The sequence below is a fragment of the Haemorhous mexicanus genome, chromosome 22 (genome assembly GCF_027477595.1).
Source record: "Haemorhous mexicanus isolate bHaeMex1 chromosome 22, bHaeMex1.pri, whole genome shotgun sequence".
In the NCBI taxonomy this organism is placed as follows: Eukaryota; Metazoa; Chordata; class Aves; order Passeriformes; family Fringillidae; genus Haemorhous; species Haemorhous mexicanus.
This window is the reverse complement of record NC_082362.1, coordinates 5,772,596-5,794,314: the sequence shown is the minus strand read 5'-3', so window position 1 is coordinate 5,794,314 and position 21,719 is coordinate 5,772,596. Positions and strand designations below refer to the sequence as shown.

Genomic DNA, 21,719 nt, shown 5'->3' with positions numbered 1-21,719 from the left:
TGCAGAAACCAGCTCGGTGTGTGGCAGTAGGCACAGCAAAAACTTAAAGTAGGGAGAAAGGGAGAGCTGCCCCCTGTGACTGGTGGCACAGCTTCTGGTGTCCCACTCTGACCCCCTTGTTCTGCTGCTGAAAGCAGCTTTGGCTTTGGAATGAGCTCTTGCAGGGGAATCTCACTTACTGAGCAGGTATTTTTATCCTAAAGAGGTCTGAGGGAATTTCAAGCATGCATGTGGGACTTGGCTTTTTGTTTGTTTGGTTGGTTTTTGGTATGAAGGATACAGCTCTTGAGCATCTGCCCTCAAAGCTGTGATTTTTCCCTGTGTTTTCAGTACTGGCAGAGAGGTGAGGAGTTTGGTAATTTGTGAATTTCCATGGCTCCAGAGTTTGTCTTCCCAGATCCATCATTTATAAAGCTTAATAGACAAATTCATCCATCAGAGACGTGTCTCCTTCCAATTACAGCCACCAGTATCTGCCTAATTTCCAAAGTATTAATCTTGCTGAACAGATCATTCCAGGATCTCTACCATCAATCAGTTTGCTGGGAATTTTATTGACATGTGTCTACATGTTATTTTCCATTGGAACAGACACTTCTAGCTATTGACAAGTACCATTTGTCAGATAATGTTGTGGTTGTGATGTTTTGGAGCTCTGCACCCCCCTTTTTAGGGCTCTGTAAGGAATTTGGTGCTTAGCTGGTCCTTTTTTCTCAGCTCAGATCAGAGACAGCCCATTTGCCACTGGATGGTGCCAGCGAGAACCTCTGCAAGGAAAATTGCAAAAAAGAAAGCAAAACCTTTCTGATGTGTCTGGTAGGTGCCTGATCCAGACTGGGATCACACCACAGGGATTTCTGGAAGGGGAATAGGGAGCTGCAGACCCCCTGTGTCTTCCTATGGAGTTTAATTTCCTGCACTGAGGACTCAGCTGTGCCAAGGAGAAGCCCCTTGTGATGGAGCAGCTTCTTGCCCACCTACCACAAGAGTTTCAACAGCTGGGGGAAGCTTGTTTTCCTGCCTTACAGCTCACACATCATGGTTTTTGCAAGGATATGAGAGCAGGAGTGATGTTCCAGTCTGCCACAAAGTGCCATTTTTCTGCAGGGAAGTGCAGAAAAAAACCCCAGTTAGGGCAAGCACACCGTGGGAAGTATAACACTTAACTTCCCTTCCATTGCCACCTCCATAAAAATTCAGCCCACTTGCAAAAGCAAGCCAGGAGGTCTTCCCCACCCAGGCAGTTTTTGGGATGTGATCAGGAACTGGGAATGTGTGAGTCTCCCAGAGCTTTATTCTATATCTATACATACAGACAAGCATTGACAGTGTGAGAGGCTCATGAGGGCTCTCTGACTTGCAAGGTTGAGCCATTTCATAGAAACATTGGATCACAGAAGGGTTTGGGTTGGGAGAGATCTTAATGCTCAATTTGTTCCATCCCCTGCCGTGGTTAGGGGCACCTTTCACCATCCTATATTGCTCCAAGCCCCATTCTGCACTTCCAGGGGTGGGGCAGCCACAGCTTCTCTGGGCAACCTCAGGGCTTCACCACCCTCACAGGGAAGAATTATTTCTGTAAAGTGAGAAGGGGGAATGGTTCCTGTTTCTAGGGAAGCAAAGTAAGGAGGGCTTGGAGATAAAAGTTAGGATGTGAACAGGATGAGGGGTCTTGTGCTCTGGGGAGCACCTGGTAGGGACATTCTGGGCACACAGCATGGTCATAAAAATGAGTGGTCTTGTGAGATACCCATCCATGGCTGCTCTGAATCTCCCACCTGGGAGCCTGTGCTTGATGGCACGGATGTACCCTGCCAGCCCAGAGTGCTCTCTGAAATGTCAGCACCTCTGCACTCTCAGAATCACCTCCTGCAGCCTGCTCCCTTGAGGGCAGGAGCCTCCAGCTGCCTTCCCTCAGCCTTCTCTGAGCCCCTTCATTTTTCCTCCTTTTCTTCATTTCCACTTCACTTTAGCAGCGTGGCGAGCCAGAGGTTCCTGTTTCAAGCAGCAGAACACTGTATTTCATTAACTCCACTACACACTTGGTTTAATTTCCAATTAGCTTGGGATGCTAGGGAAATAATCTGATTGCTTTGACTGGTTGGTGTTCTGGATGTGCTGAGCTTCCCTCCTGTCCCCCCAGCCCCTGCAAAGCTTTTCTGTGTGGGCTGCCAGGCAGACATGCAGGTTTTCAGCCACCCCCTTCCCTCCCTGGTGCTGTTGGATACCATTTGCTCTGAGCTGAAGGTTTGAGCTGCCAGAAGGAATCACTTGGAAATCACAGTGCTCCTACCTCTGCAGCTTCCCTCGAGGTCGGGTCTGGTCTGCCTGGCTGCAGAGGGAGTTTGTCTGGAGGTGGATTTAAAACTGTTAGGTTCTTCTTAAAGCTGTGATGTGGATTTAAGTGTAGAGGTTTGGGCTTGGTTTCATTTATTTTTTTATTTTTTTATTTTTTTAATAAGAGCCTGGGAGGTTTTGATTATCCTCATCCCAATCATGCTTCTCCAAGAACCTAAATTTATTGGGTAATTCCAGTAAATTCCTCCAAATTTTTCAATAAACCTCCTCCAATAAATTCCTCCAAATTTGTGAAAATTTCTCCAGCCAAAAGGAGGTTTATTGGCATTCAGCTCATCTGTGCTCCAAAGGGATGTTGCTGTGGCTGCATTTGAATAATGTCATTGTGTACCCAGGGTAAACTGATTTACATCAGCAAGCCAGGGACCTGTTATTGTTATTAATTATTATTAATTCTTCAATCTGCTCTGCATTTTTATTTTCTGGGGGATTTTTAGGCAGATCATCATTTGGTAGCTCTTAGCTTAAAATGGGTATTCTTAATTGTGAGTCAAATGAGGCATTTTCCAGTGGAGTTAACTTGGAATTTTAAAAGGTTTTTCTGTTCATTAGCTGTTTATGCTTACATATCTGTGACTACTGGGTTGACTTCTGGTTTTTTATTATTTTTGAGAACTCAAGACTACACCAGCTGTTAGTTTTACGTACTTTAAGTCTGCCTCTTCCAATCTATGGGATAAATTGGTTGGTTTCTCATCAAAATAAACATGGGGCATGTTTTGAAAAGCAGAGAGCACTTTGTTTGCTAAAGAAACTTAGGGGTTTTTTTCCATCAGCCTGTGAAACTTGTCTGGTTCCTTGGTCCTGTACCATTTGTAAAGCTTTAGCTTGCTTTTATGTCCCAAGCAATTCTATCATTTTTCTTTTAAAGGGAAAATAACTTGTTGTAACTTATCACTTTGTTCTTGCTGTTTAATGTAGTTGGGCTTCCTGATGTTGTGTTGCTGTGTTAGGGAAGAAGTGTTAACCCAGCTGAAGTCTTAAGGTTCAGCTTTGATGTTGCAGATTTTTTAAATCTGTTTTTTGGCCAAAACCCATCTTACTAAATATTTCCAGTGGCACTTCCATGAGTGCCAAAGCACCCAGAGGATGAGCAGGTGATGTAACACCAGAATTGCTACTGAGTGGTTCTTTATGGACTTTTTGCCACACCTGAGTGAGAGCTCTTAGTGGGGGATGCTTCAGTCCTTGACCTGAGCTCTCACTTGGTGGGAGCAGTTGGCAGAGCAGGAGCTGTGTGCTGGAATTGTGCAGGGCTGCTCTGTGTTCCTGTTGCTGCCTGAGGCAGTGGCAGTGCCAGGGAAGAGGTGAGGCTGTGTGCTCCAGCCAGTGTTTGTGTTGGACTGCTTCCTGAGAGCTGTTTGCCTTTCAGCTGTGCTGGGGCTGTGTGAAAAGCCTTGAAGATGCTGATTGTTTTTGTTGGCATAGCCCAACACCATAACACATCAATATGTTCAGTGCAAATAGCCAGCAAGTCCTTTTTATAATAAATATTGTTTGAAGATTGCATTTATTCCCTACCATTTCCCTTATCCCCTTTGTTTCAGTTATCTCCTTGTCACTGGTGCTGAGGTGGAGGTGAGTACCAGCTTTAATTGTGGACTGTGGATTGTAGATCCCAGCTCCTCTGGCAGGGCTAAGCTGCCACCAGATGCTTCACAACCCCTCCCAGTCCTTTTTCTGACACTCAAGGAGACCCCAGCCCATGTCCCTAAGCCCATCTGGCCTTCTGCCACTTCCTCATGGATGCGTTGAATGGAATTTTGAGTGGATTGCCACGTGCTGTCCCATCCTCACCTTTGAGCTGGACACTTGCAGTTATGCTGACAGGGACCCAAAAGATGCTGAGAGCAAAATCTCATTCTCAGTTTGGTCTCTGGGTTGGAGCTGCTGCTCTCCACCCAGGGGAGCAGCACTTCTGTGCTTCCTTTGCCCATGGCAAACACAGGGATAGACTCCATGGACCCTGCAAGGAAGGAAGTAGAAGCAGGGTTTAGAATATCCTGGAACTGCCCAAAAATGTCTGAATATGGCACCTGGGGACGTGATTCAGTTGTGGGCTTGGCAGTACTGGGTAAATGGTTTGGATTCAATGATTTTGGAGCTCTTCTGCAATCTCAGTTCTATTCTAAAAATCTCTATTAGTTACTAATTTATTAATTACTGCAACAAAGGGCCTGGCAGTGTGAGTGCAGTTGCCAGAGCTCCTGTCCCTCTGTGTGACTGACAGATCCTTTTCTCTGATGCTTTGGCTATGTAAATTTTTTTGTCAATTCAAAAATTTTCCCCAAAATACTGTCATTTTATAAGTACTTTTTCATAAGGGTTTTGAATTTTTCAGTGGCTCTTGAGGTTTGTCTTCACTGGTAACTTCAAAAATACAATGATATTAAAAATCTCTTACTTCAGTTTTATGCTGTGTCACATTAACTATTCAGGAATTAGGCAAATTAAATAATGAGGAGGATAAGCAGCCTATCTTAATAAGTTCTTCATTAAAACAGTACAAGAAGACAGCAGCACTGATTGCTAATGATTTTGGTGACAGAAGGCTCATTCAACTAATGAAATTCATAAAATCTTGGATCAGAATCCTATCTCTGACCTCTAGGTGTGAAATGCAGAACAATCAACATTACTGTGCCTGTGCAATGACTTTGGAATATATTGGTTTAATGACAAGCAGGGATGGGAACAAAGCAGGGAAAGTTCTGGTTGTGCTGTTCTTGTTTTCATTGTGCTGCATCAAAAGCATCTTTAGCCATCCAGACAATCAGATGATTTTAGATAAGACGTTTCTTTGGCTTAATCTCATAGAAAATAACACTATAAATCTTCATTTGAGCAGATATTTACTGGGAGTTGGACTGGACATGATGTACATTGTAAAATGTCCTGAAAATACCTTTTCATTGGGGATTTCAGTTTTCTGTGTCAAACTCAGCTTAAATCCCTTCTCCTGTTAGTTAGACAAATAAGACTTTAGTCTCATCTGCAAATTTTCTATTTTGTCGCTATATTCTGTAGTTCTTCTATTTTAAAAAATTCTTCCCATGGAGTGTGTTGGAATAACTGTTGAATTTGAGTATGGAATTAGAAATTTCTGCTGCACTCCCACTTCTGTTTGTGTCAATCTGGACCCTGGACCTCCTCTCTGTGCTTCATTTCATCTGTGCTTAGAAGAGAGAAGGCCTTATATAGTCCTAAATGCAGCAGGAATATTTTCAGGGATGAGTTGTGTTGGAGTGCTTGCTTTACCATGGCTCCATAAAGCAAAAGGGTGTTCTGGAGACTGAAATTGAAATATGGCTTATTAGAAATGTAGCAGGAGTTGCCCATTTTAGAGAAATGGTTTGTTTGCTCTCAAACTGTGTGACCTGCCAATGCTGCTGCAGAGCTGGAGGCTGCCAGGCACCTGCCAGCTCGTTTCTGGATCACTGCTAAGCCATGTGCCATGGGGAAATTGGGCAAGAGGCACACATTCCTGAATAAATAGGGCAGCTGGAGGTTTGGGCACCCTGACTGCAAAGCTGAGCATGCCCTGGAACTGGGGGAGGATGTGGAGCCTGCAGGGTGGGGCTGTTCCCTGTGGGTGCCACAAAGTCTCTTGTGATGTCCTTGTCCTGGGTTCCTGTTCCTCCCAGTGAAGCTTTGGGCTCTGCAGGTTGGTCGTGAGGTTGTGCTGCATCCCAGAAGGCTCAGCTAACTGCTGTGGCAGCTGACAGAGCTCCAGTGTGTTCCCTTTGTGTCCCCAGCCCTGGCTCAATCCTGCCCAGCCCCTCCTGCTCTGCTAACAAGGAGCTCTTCTCCCCCCAGGTGGTAGCGAACGCCGTGGCCGCCCTGTCAGAGATCAGTGAGTCCCACCCCAACAGCAACCTGCTGGATCTGAACCCTCAGAACATCAACAAGCTGCTGACAGCCTTAAATGAGTGCACAGAGTGGGGGCAGATCTTCATCCTGGACTGTCTGTCCAACTACAACCCCAAGGATGACCGGGAAGCTCAGAGGTGCGGTGGCTTTTGGTGGCACTTGGGGGCTGCTGGGGGTGGTGCAGCTCTGAAAGGTAACAGGGCACTGTGGCAGCACAAATAAGACTTCATAAACTAGATTTAAAAGCAAAGCTACTTTTGGTAGCTGGGCTGATGCTGGAAATTTGCCCCTTCCCTCTACAGAACCATTTTCTCTGTTTATCTTTTTTTACTTTTTTTTTCTATTTAAAAGGCTGGTTCTTGTGGGGACTGGCACTACTAAGAAGGGATCAGCCCAAGACCAAACCTGTAACAGTGGAGGCACTGTTTGGAGGATTTTCTGCTTTAAAGCAGAGCTTTCCTATTTGGTTTTGCTGCCTTGTGAGGCAAGAAGCCTTTATAGGTTTGTGGGTTTCCAAAATACTGCAGGTCTAGAATATTTTCCAGCTGAAAACTAGTCTGTGATGTAAGTGAAAGTAAAGGTAAGAAATTGTCTTTTATATTCAATTCACCAAATTCACCTTTGTGCTTTTACCTTTAACTGCAATGAGTAAAGCTAAATAGAAAGACTTTGGGGTTTGGGTAGTGGGCTGTTACTTTGTGCACTTCAAGCCTCTTCCTCATCTGTCTCCAGAATCACAAAAAGCCAGATTGTGTTCCCAAGAAAACAAGGATTCAGCCAGGAAAGTAACTTGGAACAGGGAGACTCTGAGATGATGTATTTAATGCAGCTGATGTGGGGAGGGAGGGGGAGGAAGGATCACAAGCCCACATACAAAATCCTGGCCAGACCAGTTGGAATTTGATGAGTTTCTTCATTGACTCTTTTTTTGATGCACTGTTTCTAAGAAGCCTCCCAGTAGTCTTGCTGTTTTTTTTTTCCCCCTTGTGTTCTGTTTCTGTGCCAGAAACAGCTCTTAATGAGTGCTAGAAACCTGCAGAGATCTCCAGGGTGTGAGCCTGGTGTTATCCCAGCTCTGTCAGAGGGACCACTGGTCTGAGCACCTGTGAACATGTCCCAGTTCCTCAGCTGAATTTCTCTGAAGAGTGATTTATCCTTTTGCTCCTTTGTGTGGAGTTTATTTCCTGGAGTCAGACAGCACTGGGAAAGCCACCCTCCTTTCCAGCAAAATGTCATTCCTCTGTGCATGGGGAAACTGAGGCACAGAGAGAGGAAGCAGCTGGGGCATGCAGGTAACCTTGGGCAGAGGCAGCTGGGGGTGCCCCAACCCAGACTTGGATTTCTCTGCTCTTCACTGAGCTGTGCTGCTTCCCTTCCAGCATGGCTGAAAGCAAATCTTGCAGGGAAGGAAACTTCAGGAGGCACAGATGGGAATGAGATTGTTCTGGGTTAGCAACGTGCAGGAGGGAGTGGGAAGAAACTCGACAGATGCTTTAAGAAAGACCATATGAACCCAAACTTCCTTTCTTTTTGGGATGGGCTGTTTAGGATGCAGTTGATTACAGGATCCATTATGGCAAGTGGGATTTGGGAGGATATTTAGGTCACTCTTTTCTTGGGTATTCAGAGGAACAGAAATCTTTTTCTGTTGAAATGACAGCAACCCCCCAAGCAAGCCAGAAGCATGTATCACTTCTGAATGGTTATATGGAGGCTAAAGTGTTTTTTCAGTAGCTGTTTTTGTTAAAATTATGTTTGTAAGTGACAGACAAGATCACACAAATAGAAAATACCACCAGGAAAAAACAGGAAGTGTGGAATTGTTCCTGAGCTGACTGTGGCAGGAGAGAAACTTGAAGCTGTCAGAGAAGTCCCTGTTTGTTTCCTGCTGCATTCGGGAGAACAGGACTTTGCCCATTCATTGTGAACAAAACCAAATCCAGGCAGTGTCTGAGAAGCCATGTGCCACCTCCTTAATTCAGATTTTAAGTATTTGGCACCTTGAAATGCATTTGAACCCTTTCTTGTGCCTCTGTCCCCAGCATCTGTGAGCGGGTGACCCCCCGGCTGTCTCACGCCAACTCAGCCGTGGTGCTGTCAGCAGTGAAGGTCCTGATGAAGTTCCTGGAGCTCCTTCCCAAGGATTCTGATTATTACAACATGCTGCTGAAGAAACTTGCCCCTCCTCTGGTGACCCTGCTGTCTGGAGAGCCTGAAGTTCAGTATGTTGCCCTGAGGAACATCAACTTGATTGTGCAGAAGAGGTAAAGGCTCAGGGGGTTTAATTCCTGTGTTGTCAAAGGCTATCTGGTTATCTCAGATCTCCAGATGCTGCCACATGCACAGAATTTCTTTTAATCCAGGCTCAGGTCCCTTGAGAGCCAGGTTAAACAATCTCATGACTCTGGTAGCCTGAACTCATTTCCTTTACAGCATGCTTGTGATGCCAGTTTCATGCAGTATTTCTTTACCTTCACCTTCTCTTTATGAGCAGTCAGAATTGGCCTCTATAAATCAGAATGGCAAACAGGAACAGTTCACAGTGACCTGCAGGATCTCACTGTGCCTGTGTTACTCTGCTCAGCACACAACCACCAGGCTGGTGACATCCTGGTGCACAGTGAGTTGGGGTTTTTCCCACCACTTTGCTCCCATGTTGATGTTTTATTGCTGCTGATCCTTGCTGGAAAGGTGAGATAGCTTGGATAGCTCTTTGTGATTATATTAGGGCAGAGTTACTGTGCACTGGCATCTTGAAGTGAAAGTGGAAATGAATTTGTAGGTTTTGCATTAAGATAAGGATGCTGTTCTTTCACTGAAAATGTTGTTGATCACTGCCTGTCGTGGTTGGTTCAGCAGCTCAAATAGAGGAGGCAGAGATGTGGCTGCAGAAAGACTTGAATTATGTATTTCTGTATCTAAATAATTTTTTTGACCAGACTTCTTTCTTCAAATTAGTGTGTGCACATCCTAGGCATAAAATCAGAGTCAGAGAATGGTTTGGGTTGAAAGGGACCTTAAAGATAATCCACTTTCAGCTTCCTCTGCAGGTTTCACATTCCAAATTACTGAGAGCCCTGTCCAGCCTGGTCTTGAACACTTCCAGGGATGGGGAGTCCATGACCTCCCTGGTCAACCAGGGCAAAATGACACCATTCTGTTTCTCAGTGGATATTTGGGGAGATTTCTAAAGAAAAGATGCCAATTGTTAAAACAGTTTGGTTTTTTTACCACTCTTGAGTGACAATATTATGTTCCCTGCAGGCCTGAAATCCTGAAGCAGGAGATCAAAGTGTTCTTTGTGAAGTACAACGACCCCATCTATGTCAAACTGGAGAAACTGGACATCATGATCCGCCTGGCCTCCCAAGCAAACATTGCCCAGGTCAGCTGGGGCACTCCTGCTCTGGGAGGGGAAAACCCTGCCCTGCTCCTTGTGTGAGGGTGTTTGCAGCTAGCCCTGGAGTTAGCATCACTTTTAGCCATCACTGTGCCTGCTGGAGTGCTCTGTGAGTTCTCTAATGGGAGGTGGTGGAGTTTCCCCCAGAATTTAAATGTTAATAGCGTGGCGTGGATGCATCGTGACCGTGAGGTGGATCTTGTTTCACTGATGACAATTCCAGGAGGAGAACTCATGGATCCTGTCAAATGAGTCACTGCCAGTGCTGAGGTTGGAATGAGAGCCTTGTTTCAAGTGAGAGGGGTGTGCCTGTAAGGGAGGCATCCAGAAAGGCCAAACATTATTGAAGTGTGAATTTCAAGTTAGTGAAATTGTTCTAACGCTTGCACAGGCACTCTTCAGAGCTAAAAAAAAAATCCTGCTTTTGCTTAACTTGCTTCCAGAATGGGAATAGCACAAAGCTGAAGCTGAACTGAATTGAGATTCACTTTGCAGTGTAGATTCTTCTTGTATTTGATGTTGGTTTAATGCAGATCCCTTCCTTGGAGGAGGCGTGCACCCCTGGCCATGAGGCCTAACACTAATGCAGAATGATTAATGCCTCTGGTTAGTGCTATTATTGTCCTATCCTAATTGTCACAGAACAATTTCATTTCATGTGACATTTTGAAGCAGCTCCTTCAGCTCTCTCCTGATGGTTTTTGGAACTGAGGAAGGTAATTCATGCCCTTTTTGTGCTGGGGGCATGGAAAATATTTTAAAAATCAGTTTCTATGTGAACATATTCAGAATTTTCTCTTTACTGTTGGTAGGCTCCACACCAATTTGAATTTATAATGTTCCAATAATATGGGCTGTTTGCATGAAAGCCAGTGGTGTCTGGAGGGCAGTCTGAGATCTGCAGACTAATGAATGAATCTCTCCAGCTTCTGAGGAGGCATTCATAAAACAACACAAGTGTTAGCAGGAATAGGTCCTGGAATGAGACCTGAGAGCAGCTTCCACCCATGTCCTCCTGTGCTGCTGGTGGAGATTCTCCATCCCTGTGCCCATCCTGGACCAGGGCACCAGGATGGTTCCAGCCCAGGCCTTGGGCAGAGTTTGGGAAGCATCAGCTGCTAAAGGCAGGTGCTCCAAGTGCTGTGCAATGTAGATCATCCAAGGAAATAATAAAACTTCAAAACACAGATGTCCTGTCTCCTCCTTGCAGATTTATCTGTCTGCAGTCTGGCCCTTCATGGCCTCTTTATCTTGTCATTCTTCTGAGCAATTTGCTTGGATGAGAGATTTTTCAAAGGACTGTCTGGCTTTGTGCTGCTCCACTCTCCCTCACCGTCTATTTGTGACATCACGATTAAATCCCTGATGTCATGTTTGGCATGAGAAACTGAAATAAATTGAGCTTTTGAGGGAATATAAATTACATATGGTCTTTTCTTGAAATAATTTTTTGTAAGCTAAGTGATTTAAGACAAAGCTTTTTAGTTAAAGGTCTGTAAGATCCCAGCAGATCCTGGGTTTAGCCCTTCATCGGTTTCCATTAGCAAAACACTGAGACAAAATCATAAATCTTAGTTTTACAAGGGGAGGTATCTTCATGCTGTTATTAATCTGTGTATAGATGTTCCAGGGTGTCCTCAGATCTCCTCTGCATCTTCTGTTTGGATTCACCAGGGATCCAAAGGTTCATCTCAGCACAGAAAAGGAGAGATCAAAAATGGTTGTTGCCGAGAGCTTTGCACACAGCGAATGTCTTTTCAGTGTAGGAAGGAATAGAAACCTTTAAGTTTGGTAGGGCTGATTTTTCCTCAGCTCTTGTTCAGAAGGATTGAAAATAATCAAGACCAGGCCACCTTTTGACTTTGTCCAGCCTACACCAAGTGTAACCCACACCAGTTTGGATTAGACACCCCTGTAACCAAACCAGCGGGCTGATGGCAGAGTTTGGTAGCTGTGAAAGAATATCCTGCTCATCTTCTGGTGCCCAAGCAGCATCACCTGTGAGGGTGGGCTGCTCTCTGAGTGTCCCCAGGGGCTGATGTTGGTGTGGTGTCCCCACAGGTCCTGGCAGAGCTCAAGGAATACGCCACCGAGGTGGACGTGGACTTCGTGCGCAAGGCCGTGCGCGCCATCGGCCGCTGCGCCATCAAGGTGGAGGCAAGTATCTCACCCTGGGGGTCCTCTGTGTCTTCAGAAACAATGCTGGGCTTTGCCACCTCATTTCCATGGTGCTGCAATTTCAGTGGTGGCCCTCCAGTGGCTTGGATACACCCTGGTTATGGGCAGAGCAGCCCTGAGCAGGGTGTGAGCTGTGAGGATGTCATGGGAGGGTGGGTGCTGCTCTCATCTTGCAGGCACAGCAAGGCAGGTCATTCATCCTTGATGCAATATTTTACTGTATTTGCTTTAGTGGAACAATGACCACTTATCCATCCAAATCCTTTAATAGCTGTGATCTGACCTTTTGAAGGGGGAAGAAGAAGATATTGTATAGAGAAACTCAGTATTATGAAGCATTTTGTGTCATCCCTCCCCTCCATTTCAGAAGAACAGAACACAGAGGCAGAGAATTGCAGAGATTTGGGGCACTTAAATGCAATTTATACAAACAGAGTGACTCTACTTACATAAATCCATATAACTTGTAACTTCATTTGGAGTGTGCTCTCTTTTACCTCAGTGCTTATGCAAACAAGTTCCCAGGAACCTCTGCAGTTTTCCAAAACAAGTCTGAAATGTCCTCTGCCAGTGGAGCATCCACCTAAGTGCTCATAATAGAATATTGTTTTTTTAGTGATGTGTCTGTTAATTTCACTGTAAGTGAATCTGAAATGCCTGTCAGGAGCTCAGAAATCCTGTGAAGAGGGGGAAGATTTGTGCTGTGGTGTTGGTACTTTTCAGTAAACTGATGACTGAGTGCAAAATGTCACATAAAGTGCTCTAATTTCAGCTGAGCTCATTTAGCTTTTGCTCAAGTGTGTTCCCATGAGCATTGCCTGACAGCAGATTTAAATAATAACCTAATCATGCCTGGCTTAGTGTGGTGTCAGTGCACAGGATGCTCTTGTTTCAGCTAAACTACTGCAAGCCTGTGCACAGAGGACACCAACTTCTGTCCTCTGGAGAGAATCAACTGCCCTTTTGTGCAGCTCTCTCTTCCTTCCTTCAGCTCTCAAAGGTTTGTCACTGCCAGGGGCTTTCTTTGAGGCATGGCCCCATGGAGCAGGGGCTGCTGCTTCTACTTCATGTCTGCACTACAAAATACCAGAGCACTCCTTCCATGCTGCATCCAGGCAGGAGCCTGTCTGGATGGAGCCACAGTAGTGACAGTAGAAAACCCTCCTGAGCATGGAAAAGGGCTACAGGGAAGTTTAAAAGGAGCTGGTGACAGTGCTTTTTGTAGCAGTGCTGTGCTGGCAGGTGGGAATTTGTTTTACTTCTCAGCAGGGACTTTCTCACTAGGATTTGGCCCTGTGCCTGTCCTAGTTGCACGTGGAAGGTGGTGTATTCCTGCAGCATCAAGGTGATTTTAGATGTTTTTACCCTTTCCTGCCCTCACCCCCCACATTTTCCCCCATCCCTGATACCACAACAGTCATATTTGATAAGCAAAGGATTAGTAGTAATGCCCCAGTGACCCTCTAATTGTAAGTGTGCCTCTCCATTAGCCATTTAACCTTGATTTTTGGCTCTGCTGCTGCTAAGGGTGAGGTCTGTTTCCTGCTCTGACAAGAACCAGATTTAAAGAGATACATAGAACAACTCATGACAGTTGTTCCTCATCCTTAGGTTAATCCCTGTCCCCAGTGCATCTGTGTTTACTAGAGGCTGTTTACACTGTGAATTATGACTAATGGCAGAGCATCCTCACAGCCATCAGTGTCCAAGTTCCCAAAGCTCAGAAATCTGATTTTTGACAGAGGACACAGCCAGTGGGAGCTGTTGATGAATGAGGATTCACAGAGCACCTCAGCTCTGCCTTTAGGGATCCTATCTTTTGTCTAATTGTCACTCCTAGGAGAGTGAGACAAATAAATTTGTCTGCTGAGAGGTGCACCACAAAGCAAATGTGGTGTTCCCTTTGCTCCTGGTGCTGGTTTGGGATATGGAACCCACACCCACACTGAGTAGCAAGGTTTTGCCCAGGCTTGAGCAGTCACATTGTTTTGGGGGATGTCAGAACATCATTTTGCATGGATAGGGCTGGATTATTGCTAGCTGAGCTCAGAGTTAGCTTGGGTTTATCTGCAGCAAACTCTGGTGGAGCTGCACTTGTCTGCCTTGTGAATTGGTTTGCTCCAGTGGCAGCATCACAAGAAACCATCATGCCATGCTTTGGTTTTTAGGAAAACAAGCACCACTCCTGTGGGAAAAGGAAATGAAGTGGATGCAGTAAAGATAGGGATTCCTCTGGAGCAAAGGAGAAGCAGAAGGAGCCATCTTACAGGGATATTTGTCTCATTTCCAAGAGATTCTGCCAGCAGCTTGGTTCTTAGAAATCATTGAGGCTTATGGCTCAGTGTGATATGTGCTACTTCAATAATCTTGTGGGCTTTCATTTGGTTTCTGCAGAAAAACAAAGCAATTTTGACATTGGTTGCTTGTCCTTCCTCACTCCAACTTGAAAGCTGTTTGAGTTGGGGCACTCTTTCATCAGTTTGCAGAGCTCTGCTGTCCCCAAGGATGTCCACCTTCAAAAAGCTGTGTGTTTACAAGGGATGGGGTGAGCTGAGATGGTTTTTGTTAGAGGGACTGCTCTTCTGGGCATGTGCCCACCACTGCTCACTTTCCAAGGGACTCTTTGGCTAAAAATCATTGTTGTGTATTTCAAAGCGGATGTTGTGCTTTTCCTGGAAAAAATTGCACTTCAAAGCATCTAAAGAAAAGAAAACTAAACTTTAATTTGCTTTTCCTTGAATTGTAGAGCTCTTAAAGCTCTATTAGTTGTAGGCTCTGACAGGGCTGCAGTGCTTATTGCCAGCAGTGCCTGGTGCTGTAGATTCTGTAGAATGGATGTGGCACAGATTTACCCCCATCAGATCACTTGTTAAAATATCAGATGAAAGTTACTGAGATGAAGAGGTGAAATTTGAAGCTCTGAAGCATCTCTCTTACAAGGACTTTGAGCAGGGCTCCCAGTGTGAGCCAGGTCAGTGTGTGGAGCCAGGTCCACGGTCAGTTCCCATGAAGTGGAAGTGTCTTCCAGGTGACAGCCTCAAATCCCTTCTGGAGCAGAAGGGACCAGAGCTGGACATGGTCAGGTTGCCATTCAGTGCCCCTGTAGTGCCACAGTGCCCATAAAGCTGAGCTAAGGAGGGAGAGGTATCATAAAAGAATATTACAGCAATCACCCATTTTTATGTGATGCCTCTCTGACACCAATTGTATTGGGTTTTTTTCTGTTTGGTGTGAATTTCAGGGGAGAGTTTTATGCCTTACTGCCAGTTTGCAAAGACAGAGCAAGTGCTGGTTTGTGGTGATCTCCCTTGTCAGCCTGTTTGTGCTGACAGGCCCTGTGTGAGGTACCCAGGAGGGCAGGAAGCTGCCAGAAGGTTTTAGTCTCTGACCCAAATTCTTCTGGTTTGTCCTTGAGATTTTTGCCCATTCTCAAAGAACCGATTCCTGTGACTAAAATGCCATTTCACTCCTCCTCCTCCTGCCCAGCCTTTAAGTGCTCTGTAAGTTGAGGGAGCTGTTAACTCACTGGAATTGAAAAATCCACCTACATTGCTGTTGTTTGTGCCCCACAGTGTTTGTCTCCAGCCTGAATCCTTTATGAGTGTTCTGAAGGCAGTGTTGGGAGCAGTCTGCTTCTCACATTAATCACCAGCTGTGTAATGAGGCTTCATGTGTACTCTGCTAATAACCAAATCACTGCCCTTATTTGAGACTCTGCTGCTGGAGTTGGTTGCTCCTGTGATGTCCTGTCTCACTGTGCTGTTTGGGAATAGACTTCCCTGAATTATCTGCCTTTAACTCCACTCCTGGTTCCTGGAGCATGACAGTGTCCAGTCCTTGTTATCTTGCAGTGCCTGTGAATTGAACTAATTAATTGAAAGCTCCATTAGGAGCAGCTGAATTTCTATTTTTAGTTGTGCAATTCACGTGTTGTTAGTGACCTCACCCCAAAAATACTGAACCTGTTGCTGCTTTTTGCTGCTGGTTTTGACAGCACTGTTTTCTCCTGCCTTCTGGCTTTGCTAGAAACTTTCCTGCAGTCCCTATCAGAACTTTCCCAGCTCTGATTGCCTGGCATGGGAATCAGAGAGTTCATTCAGTGGCCTGCACCAGCCCCAGGGTAGTACAAAGAGCAGTGTAGGTGATGTTCCCAAGCTCTCTCATGTGGTGACCCAACTTTCTGCTGGCACAGTTGCTTCTCTTACTTTCTAGAGGAGCTGAAGCCAGCTGGTGTCCCCACTGTAACAACCTTTTGTTCCCCTGTAGTTCATTTCTGGACAGAGTTTGTAGCTCTTGTCCTCTGGGCCTTTTCTCATACACAAACCACATTCCTCAGTGTGTGCTGTGGGAGCTGGAGTGTTTCTTCAGCTTTTTAAATTGTGTTTTTCTGCTGTCTGCAGCAATCTGCAGAGCGCTGTGTGAGCACCCTGCTGGACCTCATCCAGACCAAGGTGAACTACGTGGTGCAGGAGGCCATCGTGGTCATCAGGGACATCTTCCGCAAGTACCCCAACAAGTAGGTGGAGACCCCCTCAGGGTTTCTTGGAAGCTCTTGGCTGCCATCATCAGAATAGAGCAGATCTCAGCTCAGCAGGGCTCTGAAGCAAAGGTGATCCCACTCCTAGTTTGGTAGGAGGCTCTAGATGAGGTGTCAGCCTGGCTTGTTATTAGTCTGAATTGAAAGGTTTTCCTTCCCCACCACTCCATACTGAAGGCTGGATCGGTTCTTGCAGAGGATGCCAGAAGGAAAATTTGGCCAGGTTTACAGCATCAGGCTGTTCTGGTTTTAATCCCATCTAGCAATCCATGAAGTGTACCAGTCTCCTCATACAGGGCTGTGAAAGTTCGTGGCTCCCATGGCCTGAGATCCAGTCAGGTTGTGCTGAGCAAAGCACTGGTGGCTTTTCCCACCAAGTGTTCCCTCTGGCTTGGGCAGAACTCAGCTTCTCTTGGTTCTGCAGTAAGAGTTTGTCTCCTCAGCCACAGAACTGCAGCAGTGTTTTTCAGCAGAGACTTCGTGATCACCTAAAAAATAATATGGGACATCTGCAGACTTCCCTGGCAGTTTCTGCTGTCAGTCTCTGCTTGTGGAGCTACCCACACATGGGAATAAGGGAAGCTAAATTAGTGTGGGATATTGTCTGGTTTATAGAAAAGCCTTGAGGGGAGTGCAATACCCAGTTCAAAGTTACCAGGCTGAAGCCTCCAGCAAGGCTGCAGGATCTGATTCAGACTCATGGTTTGAACTGTTGGATCAAATATTCCCATTAACAAACAGAACAGAAGGCAGCTTTATCTTGAACTCCACATCTGGGTGGTCTTGCTGATGGATTAAACTGCAGAGACCCTGTGAGATCTCAGTGCTCAGCTTTGGGAGGAAAAAAAAATAGTTGAATGCAAATGCTGCTTGTTGTGTAGAAACACAAAACCTGAGTTCAGAGCAGAATGATGTGGGCAGAAATGGAGTGAAACAAGTCCAGTTCACCCCAGTAATCCACCTGTTCTCTGACAATCCAGGTATGAGAGCATCATTGCCACTCTTTGTGAGAACCTGGATTCCCTGGATGAGCCAGATGCCAGAGCTGCCATGATCTGGATAGTGGGGGAATATGCTGAAAGAATTGACAATGCAGATGAGCTGCTGGAGAGTTTCCTGGAGGGCTTCCATGATGAAAGTACTCAGGTAAAGTTGCAATGTGCATTTTATCTGAAGTGTTTCGTGCAGTGTGTTTATGGGATGGACAGTAAATGTTATTGCAGTGGTCAGGCAATACTTGTCAATTAAGGCTTCAATACTGAGCTAAAATAAAACTCTTGGGAATCTGCAGTTTTGCTTTGTTGTCCGTGTCTCCAAAAATTCCCATCTTGGAAGGAGAAGAGGGGTTTCCAGAGGTTGCATATTTCTTGGGGGAATGGCTGTACTGGGGGTATGACACAAACCTCAGCCTGCTGCTCAGGGACTTCTCTGTGAAAGTGTTTTGCAACAGGCAGGGCTTTGAATCTCATTGTACTGGGTTTCACTGGCAAAGAGCAGTGTCATGCTGTGAGGAAACTGAAGCCATGTTTAATATCAGTAAAGGAATTTCTAATCTCTCCTGTGCCCCTCTCTCTTAGGTGCAGCTCACTCTCCTGACTGCAATAGTGAAGCTGTTCTTGAAAAAGCCTTCTGAGACACAGGAGCTGGTTCAGCAGGTCCTCAGCCTGGCCACACAGGTAAGCCAAGGTATCCAGTGACCCAGAGCCCTGCAGACACTCTGCTGGGCTGCTGTGGGATGTCTCCCAGCTGCCAGGCCAGGCAGCTTTGCAGTAGATCAGATTCAAGGATGTTCCCTTCTCTCCCAAAGAGGCTCTATTTAAAAGCTGCTCTGTGCCTGTTACCATCTGGAATCTGCTTTCTCCTTCTTAGCTCTTGTTTTATCTGAATTCCTTCCCCATTCACTCACTAAATGGGAAGTTAGGGGCAGTGTAGAATTATCAAGAAACCCAAATTCTTTCTCCTTGAAGGTGCCTTGCAGTGAAACATCTGGAGCTATAACAGAGGCAGAGAGCCTGGCAAAGACTTTGTTCTGAGAACAGCAAACTTGAAGCAGTGCTATGAAAAAGAAAGAACTGAGTTTTGGGTTTTTTGTCTTTGTACTTGGATGCTGTCAGCCAATGTGGCAGCTTTGCTGGAGGCTGTAGCAGTGGGTTAAGATCATGGATTCATTATGCATGAGATGCTGAGTTATGAGCTCAGATCACTGCAGGCAAGGCTAGGCTTGAGCTGGCAGACACAACTGCTGTAGTTCTAGAGGACAGAGGTGATGTCCTGGTGGCAGGGGTGGGTAAGAGCTCTGCTGATCTTCCTGCACTCCTTTTCTGCAATGACTGGGGTAAAGTGCCCAAAAAAACCAGCTCCTCTTCAGACCTGCTGTGTCAAGTGATAAAAATAGTCTGCCAGCTGAATGGGCTGTGATTGTTTCTGAGCAGAAAACCTGGAGTCAATCATCAGCTGGCCTTTTTGATCCTCTTTGCTGCAAGAAATCATGGCTGTGGATCTGCTGCACTTAAAACTTTTATTCATTCCTTTGGGGAGTTGCACTGGTCAGCAGCAACAAACCCATGACCTGCTTTTCTTGTTCAAAACCTGCTGTTAGGCAGGATCTGAGCTGCTCTTCAGAGAGGAGTGGGCCAAGGGCATGCTGTATCATTTTCCTGAGCCAACAGAAGAAAGGTACTAAGTGCTAAAACCCACTGTGCTGACTCACAAAACATTTAATGGCACCCTCAGAATATAACAGGCGTCTGGGTTTGTTTCTCTGTTTGTCACCAATGTTGATTCAGTCTGGCTTTTTGTATTTTATATGAATAATAAGTCAATGTAGGATAACTGGCTGTAAAACATTGAAAAACCTTATGCTTCAAGGTCTGATTTCTAGGTAGAGATGGTGTTTTTCACTTGAGTGGGAGAGTAATTACATGTGTGTTTCTTTCCCCAGCTTAGGTATTGTTGCACTTTGAATGTCTCAGGGCTTGTCTGCACAGCAGACTGCAGGTGTGACTGTAGCAGGAGCCAGCTTCATCCAGCCAGCTCTGGTAAAAATAGCAGTGGAGCAGCTGGGGCTGGCAGAAACACAGGAATTGAGGTCTCAGACCTCTGCATCCCCATTGCTGTGGCATGGGTGGGGAGCTGGGCTAACCAGGCCTCATTGTGTTGCTCCAAGGTGCATGGAGACCCTGGAGAGAGGAGAATTTGGAGAGATTTGAGCCTCTTTTTGCAGAAGGTTTACCAGTTTCCAGTGTGGTTTTTTTGGCTGTGAGAAGAAACAGTCAGCCTTGAATCTGTAGGTGCCTGCAAGTAGGAGAGTGTAGCCTTTCATGTGTGCCCTTGCAGAAACCCTGCCTGATCCTGAGTGCAGAGTCTGGGAGGGATTGTTAAAGTGTAAAGAGTCCACAATTCTACCATCAAACAAAACCAGCTCTGCAGAGATAATGTGTGAGACAACAGAGAGATTAATTTAGGTCCTCACAAGCAAAATGAGCTGAGCTCAGTCTCATTCCAAGAAGATGTTTGAGAATGTCTTGAGGCAGATGGCAGATGCAGATTCTAACAGGGCAGCAATGAGAGCCCAGAAGAGAAAAAAAAAAAATGCTGAGAGAAAGGCCAGTGAGGTGTACAATATTTTGCTGGAATTTTATCAGGGGAAAAAAACCTCTAGTATTTCTCCTGCTACTCTGCTGATATGAAGATTAAAAATCTGAGCTCTTCTTTCCATGAACAGTTCACTACAACACAAAACCACAGCACCTCCCTCTCCCTAGAACATGATCAGCAAACCATCCCCACTCACTTTGCTGCTCTGGGCAGAGCTGCTCAAAGAGGAGAGAAATAATTACCACTTCATGCAGAGGCAAAAGTATCTACAATAAAACAAGGGTATTATTGACAGCTGGAGAACTGATGAAGTACCCTAAGTGTGTATCATTAGCATCTCTCCATACTTCATTAGATAACTAAAAGGCAGGATAAATTAAGACCTCTTTTGCTATAAAGAATATGGCTTATTAAGATGTGGCTCTGCAGTATCTTTTTTGTCCAGCAGTGCCTTGGGTAAGTCATGTTTCCAGGAATCTTGGATCATTTTGCAGTGTTGTGTGTCTGCTCTTAGTGTGCACCAGTCTTTACCACTCATGCTCTTTTCTCTGGATTTCTCCTTTCACTTAGTGGCAGGAAAGTTTGGAAGGAGTTGGCAGCTCTGTGGTTTGGGGCAATTGTGGGGTGTAAATCCTGGGATTTTCTCCTCCCTGACCAGCTGAGCAGGAAGCCAGGCATTAATGCTTTGGTTCTCATTTTTAATTTTAAGATGTTCATCTCAACAAGCAGTTTGTAACATCATGTTGAAATTGGTGGCTGTGGCTGCTGGCTGGTTGGGGATTTTTAATCCAGAAGAATAAAGTGATTCCAGGCATTAGTTGATTTGAGACCTGTGATGATGCATTGCTCTGTCTCAGGATTCTGACAACCCAGACCTGCGGGATCGTGGCTACATCTACTGGCGCCTTCTTTCCACGGATCCAGTGACTGCCAAGGAAGTGGTGCTCTCAGAAAAGCCCCTGATTTCTGAGGAGACTGATCTGATTGAGCCAACCCTGCTGGATGAGCTGATCTGCCACATTGGGTCTCTGGCTTCTGTGTACCACAAACCACCCAACGCTTTCGTGGAGGGCAGCCACGGCATCCACCGCAAGCACCTGCCAATCCACCACGGGAGGTGAGCTCAGGCAGCCCTGGGGATCAGGGGCTGGTTGTTTCTTTCTAGCAAACAGTCCAAAAGATGCCAAGATGTCTTTTAGAAGATCCTAGAGGGATTTTGTTGATAGTTTGCAGGTCGTTCAAGGGGCTGTTTCATTACAGAATGTAATCCTGGCTATGGGGTGTCCAAGTTCCTGGATCAGAAGACACAGGAAGTATCAAAGTTCCTGCGTGAGGAGAAGCTGGGATGTTTTTTGAGAAGACATTAATTATAAGTGCTCTTGACATGAATTTGAGTAGAAAAGCAGAAGCTTTGGATGACTGGTGCAAGGAGGACTAGGGTGAGAGCAGGCATCTTTCAGAAGATTTTGTAGGAGCTTTGCTTCAGCATCAGCTCAGCTTTATGAGCCAGTCTCCTGGAATGCAGCATCACTTTCCTGGAACAGGAATTCACTGCTGCAACATGAAATTGAGCAGGATTGGTAAAACTCCCTTTCTCACTTGGTGCCTGCAAAGCAAGGGAAGTGCAAAAGCCATCTAAGCCTGAGGGCTCAAAAAAAGATGGGTAGACTGCCATGGTCTGTCTGACCTTTGTGAGGTGGGGGAAATGCTCTGGCTCGCTGCCTGGTGCTCCAGTGCCTCCCTGGGATCACAGCTCTGGCAGCAGGCAAGTTCTGCAAG

The 21,719-nt window shown here is 45.7% G+C and overlaps 1 protein-coding gene across 4 annotated transcripts in view; it reads left to right on the top strand.

The window, feature by feature from the left end:
* Positions 1–21,719, top strand: part of AP2B1 (adaptor related protein complex 2 subunit beta 1) — a 76,235-nt gene that overhangs the window by 16,726 nt on the left and 37,790 nt on the right. For all 4 annotated transcript variants that reach the window (XM_059865645.1, XM_059865644.1, XM_059865647.1 and 1 more), the window contains exons 6-13: positions 6,175–6,365; positions 8,271–8,492; positions 9,493–9,613; positions 11,690–11,785; positions 16,207–16,322; positions 17,324–17,489; positions 17,921–18,019; positions 20,798–21,057. In XM_059865645.1, the coding sequence (XP_059721628.1) occupies positions 6,175–6,365; positions 8,271–8,492; positions 9,493–9,613; positions 11,690–11,785; positions 16,207–16,322; positions 17,324–17,489; positions 17,921–18,019; positions 20,798–21,057 (1,271 nt within the window). The remainder of the gene's footprint in view (positions 1–6,174; positions 6,366–8,270; positions 8,493–9,492; positions 9,614–11,689; positions 11,786–16,206; positions 16,323–17,323; positions 17,490–17,920; positions 18,020–20,797; positions 21,058–21,719) is intronic.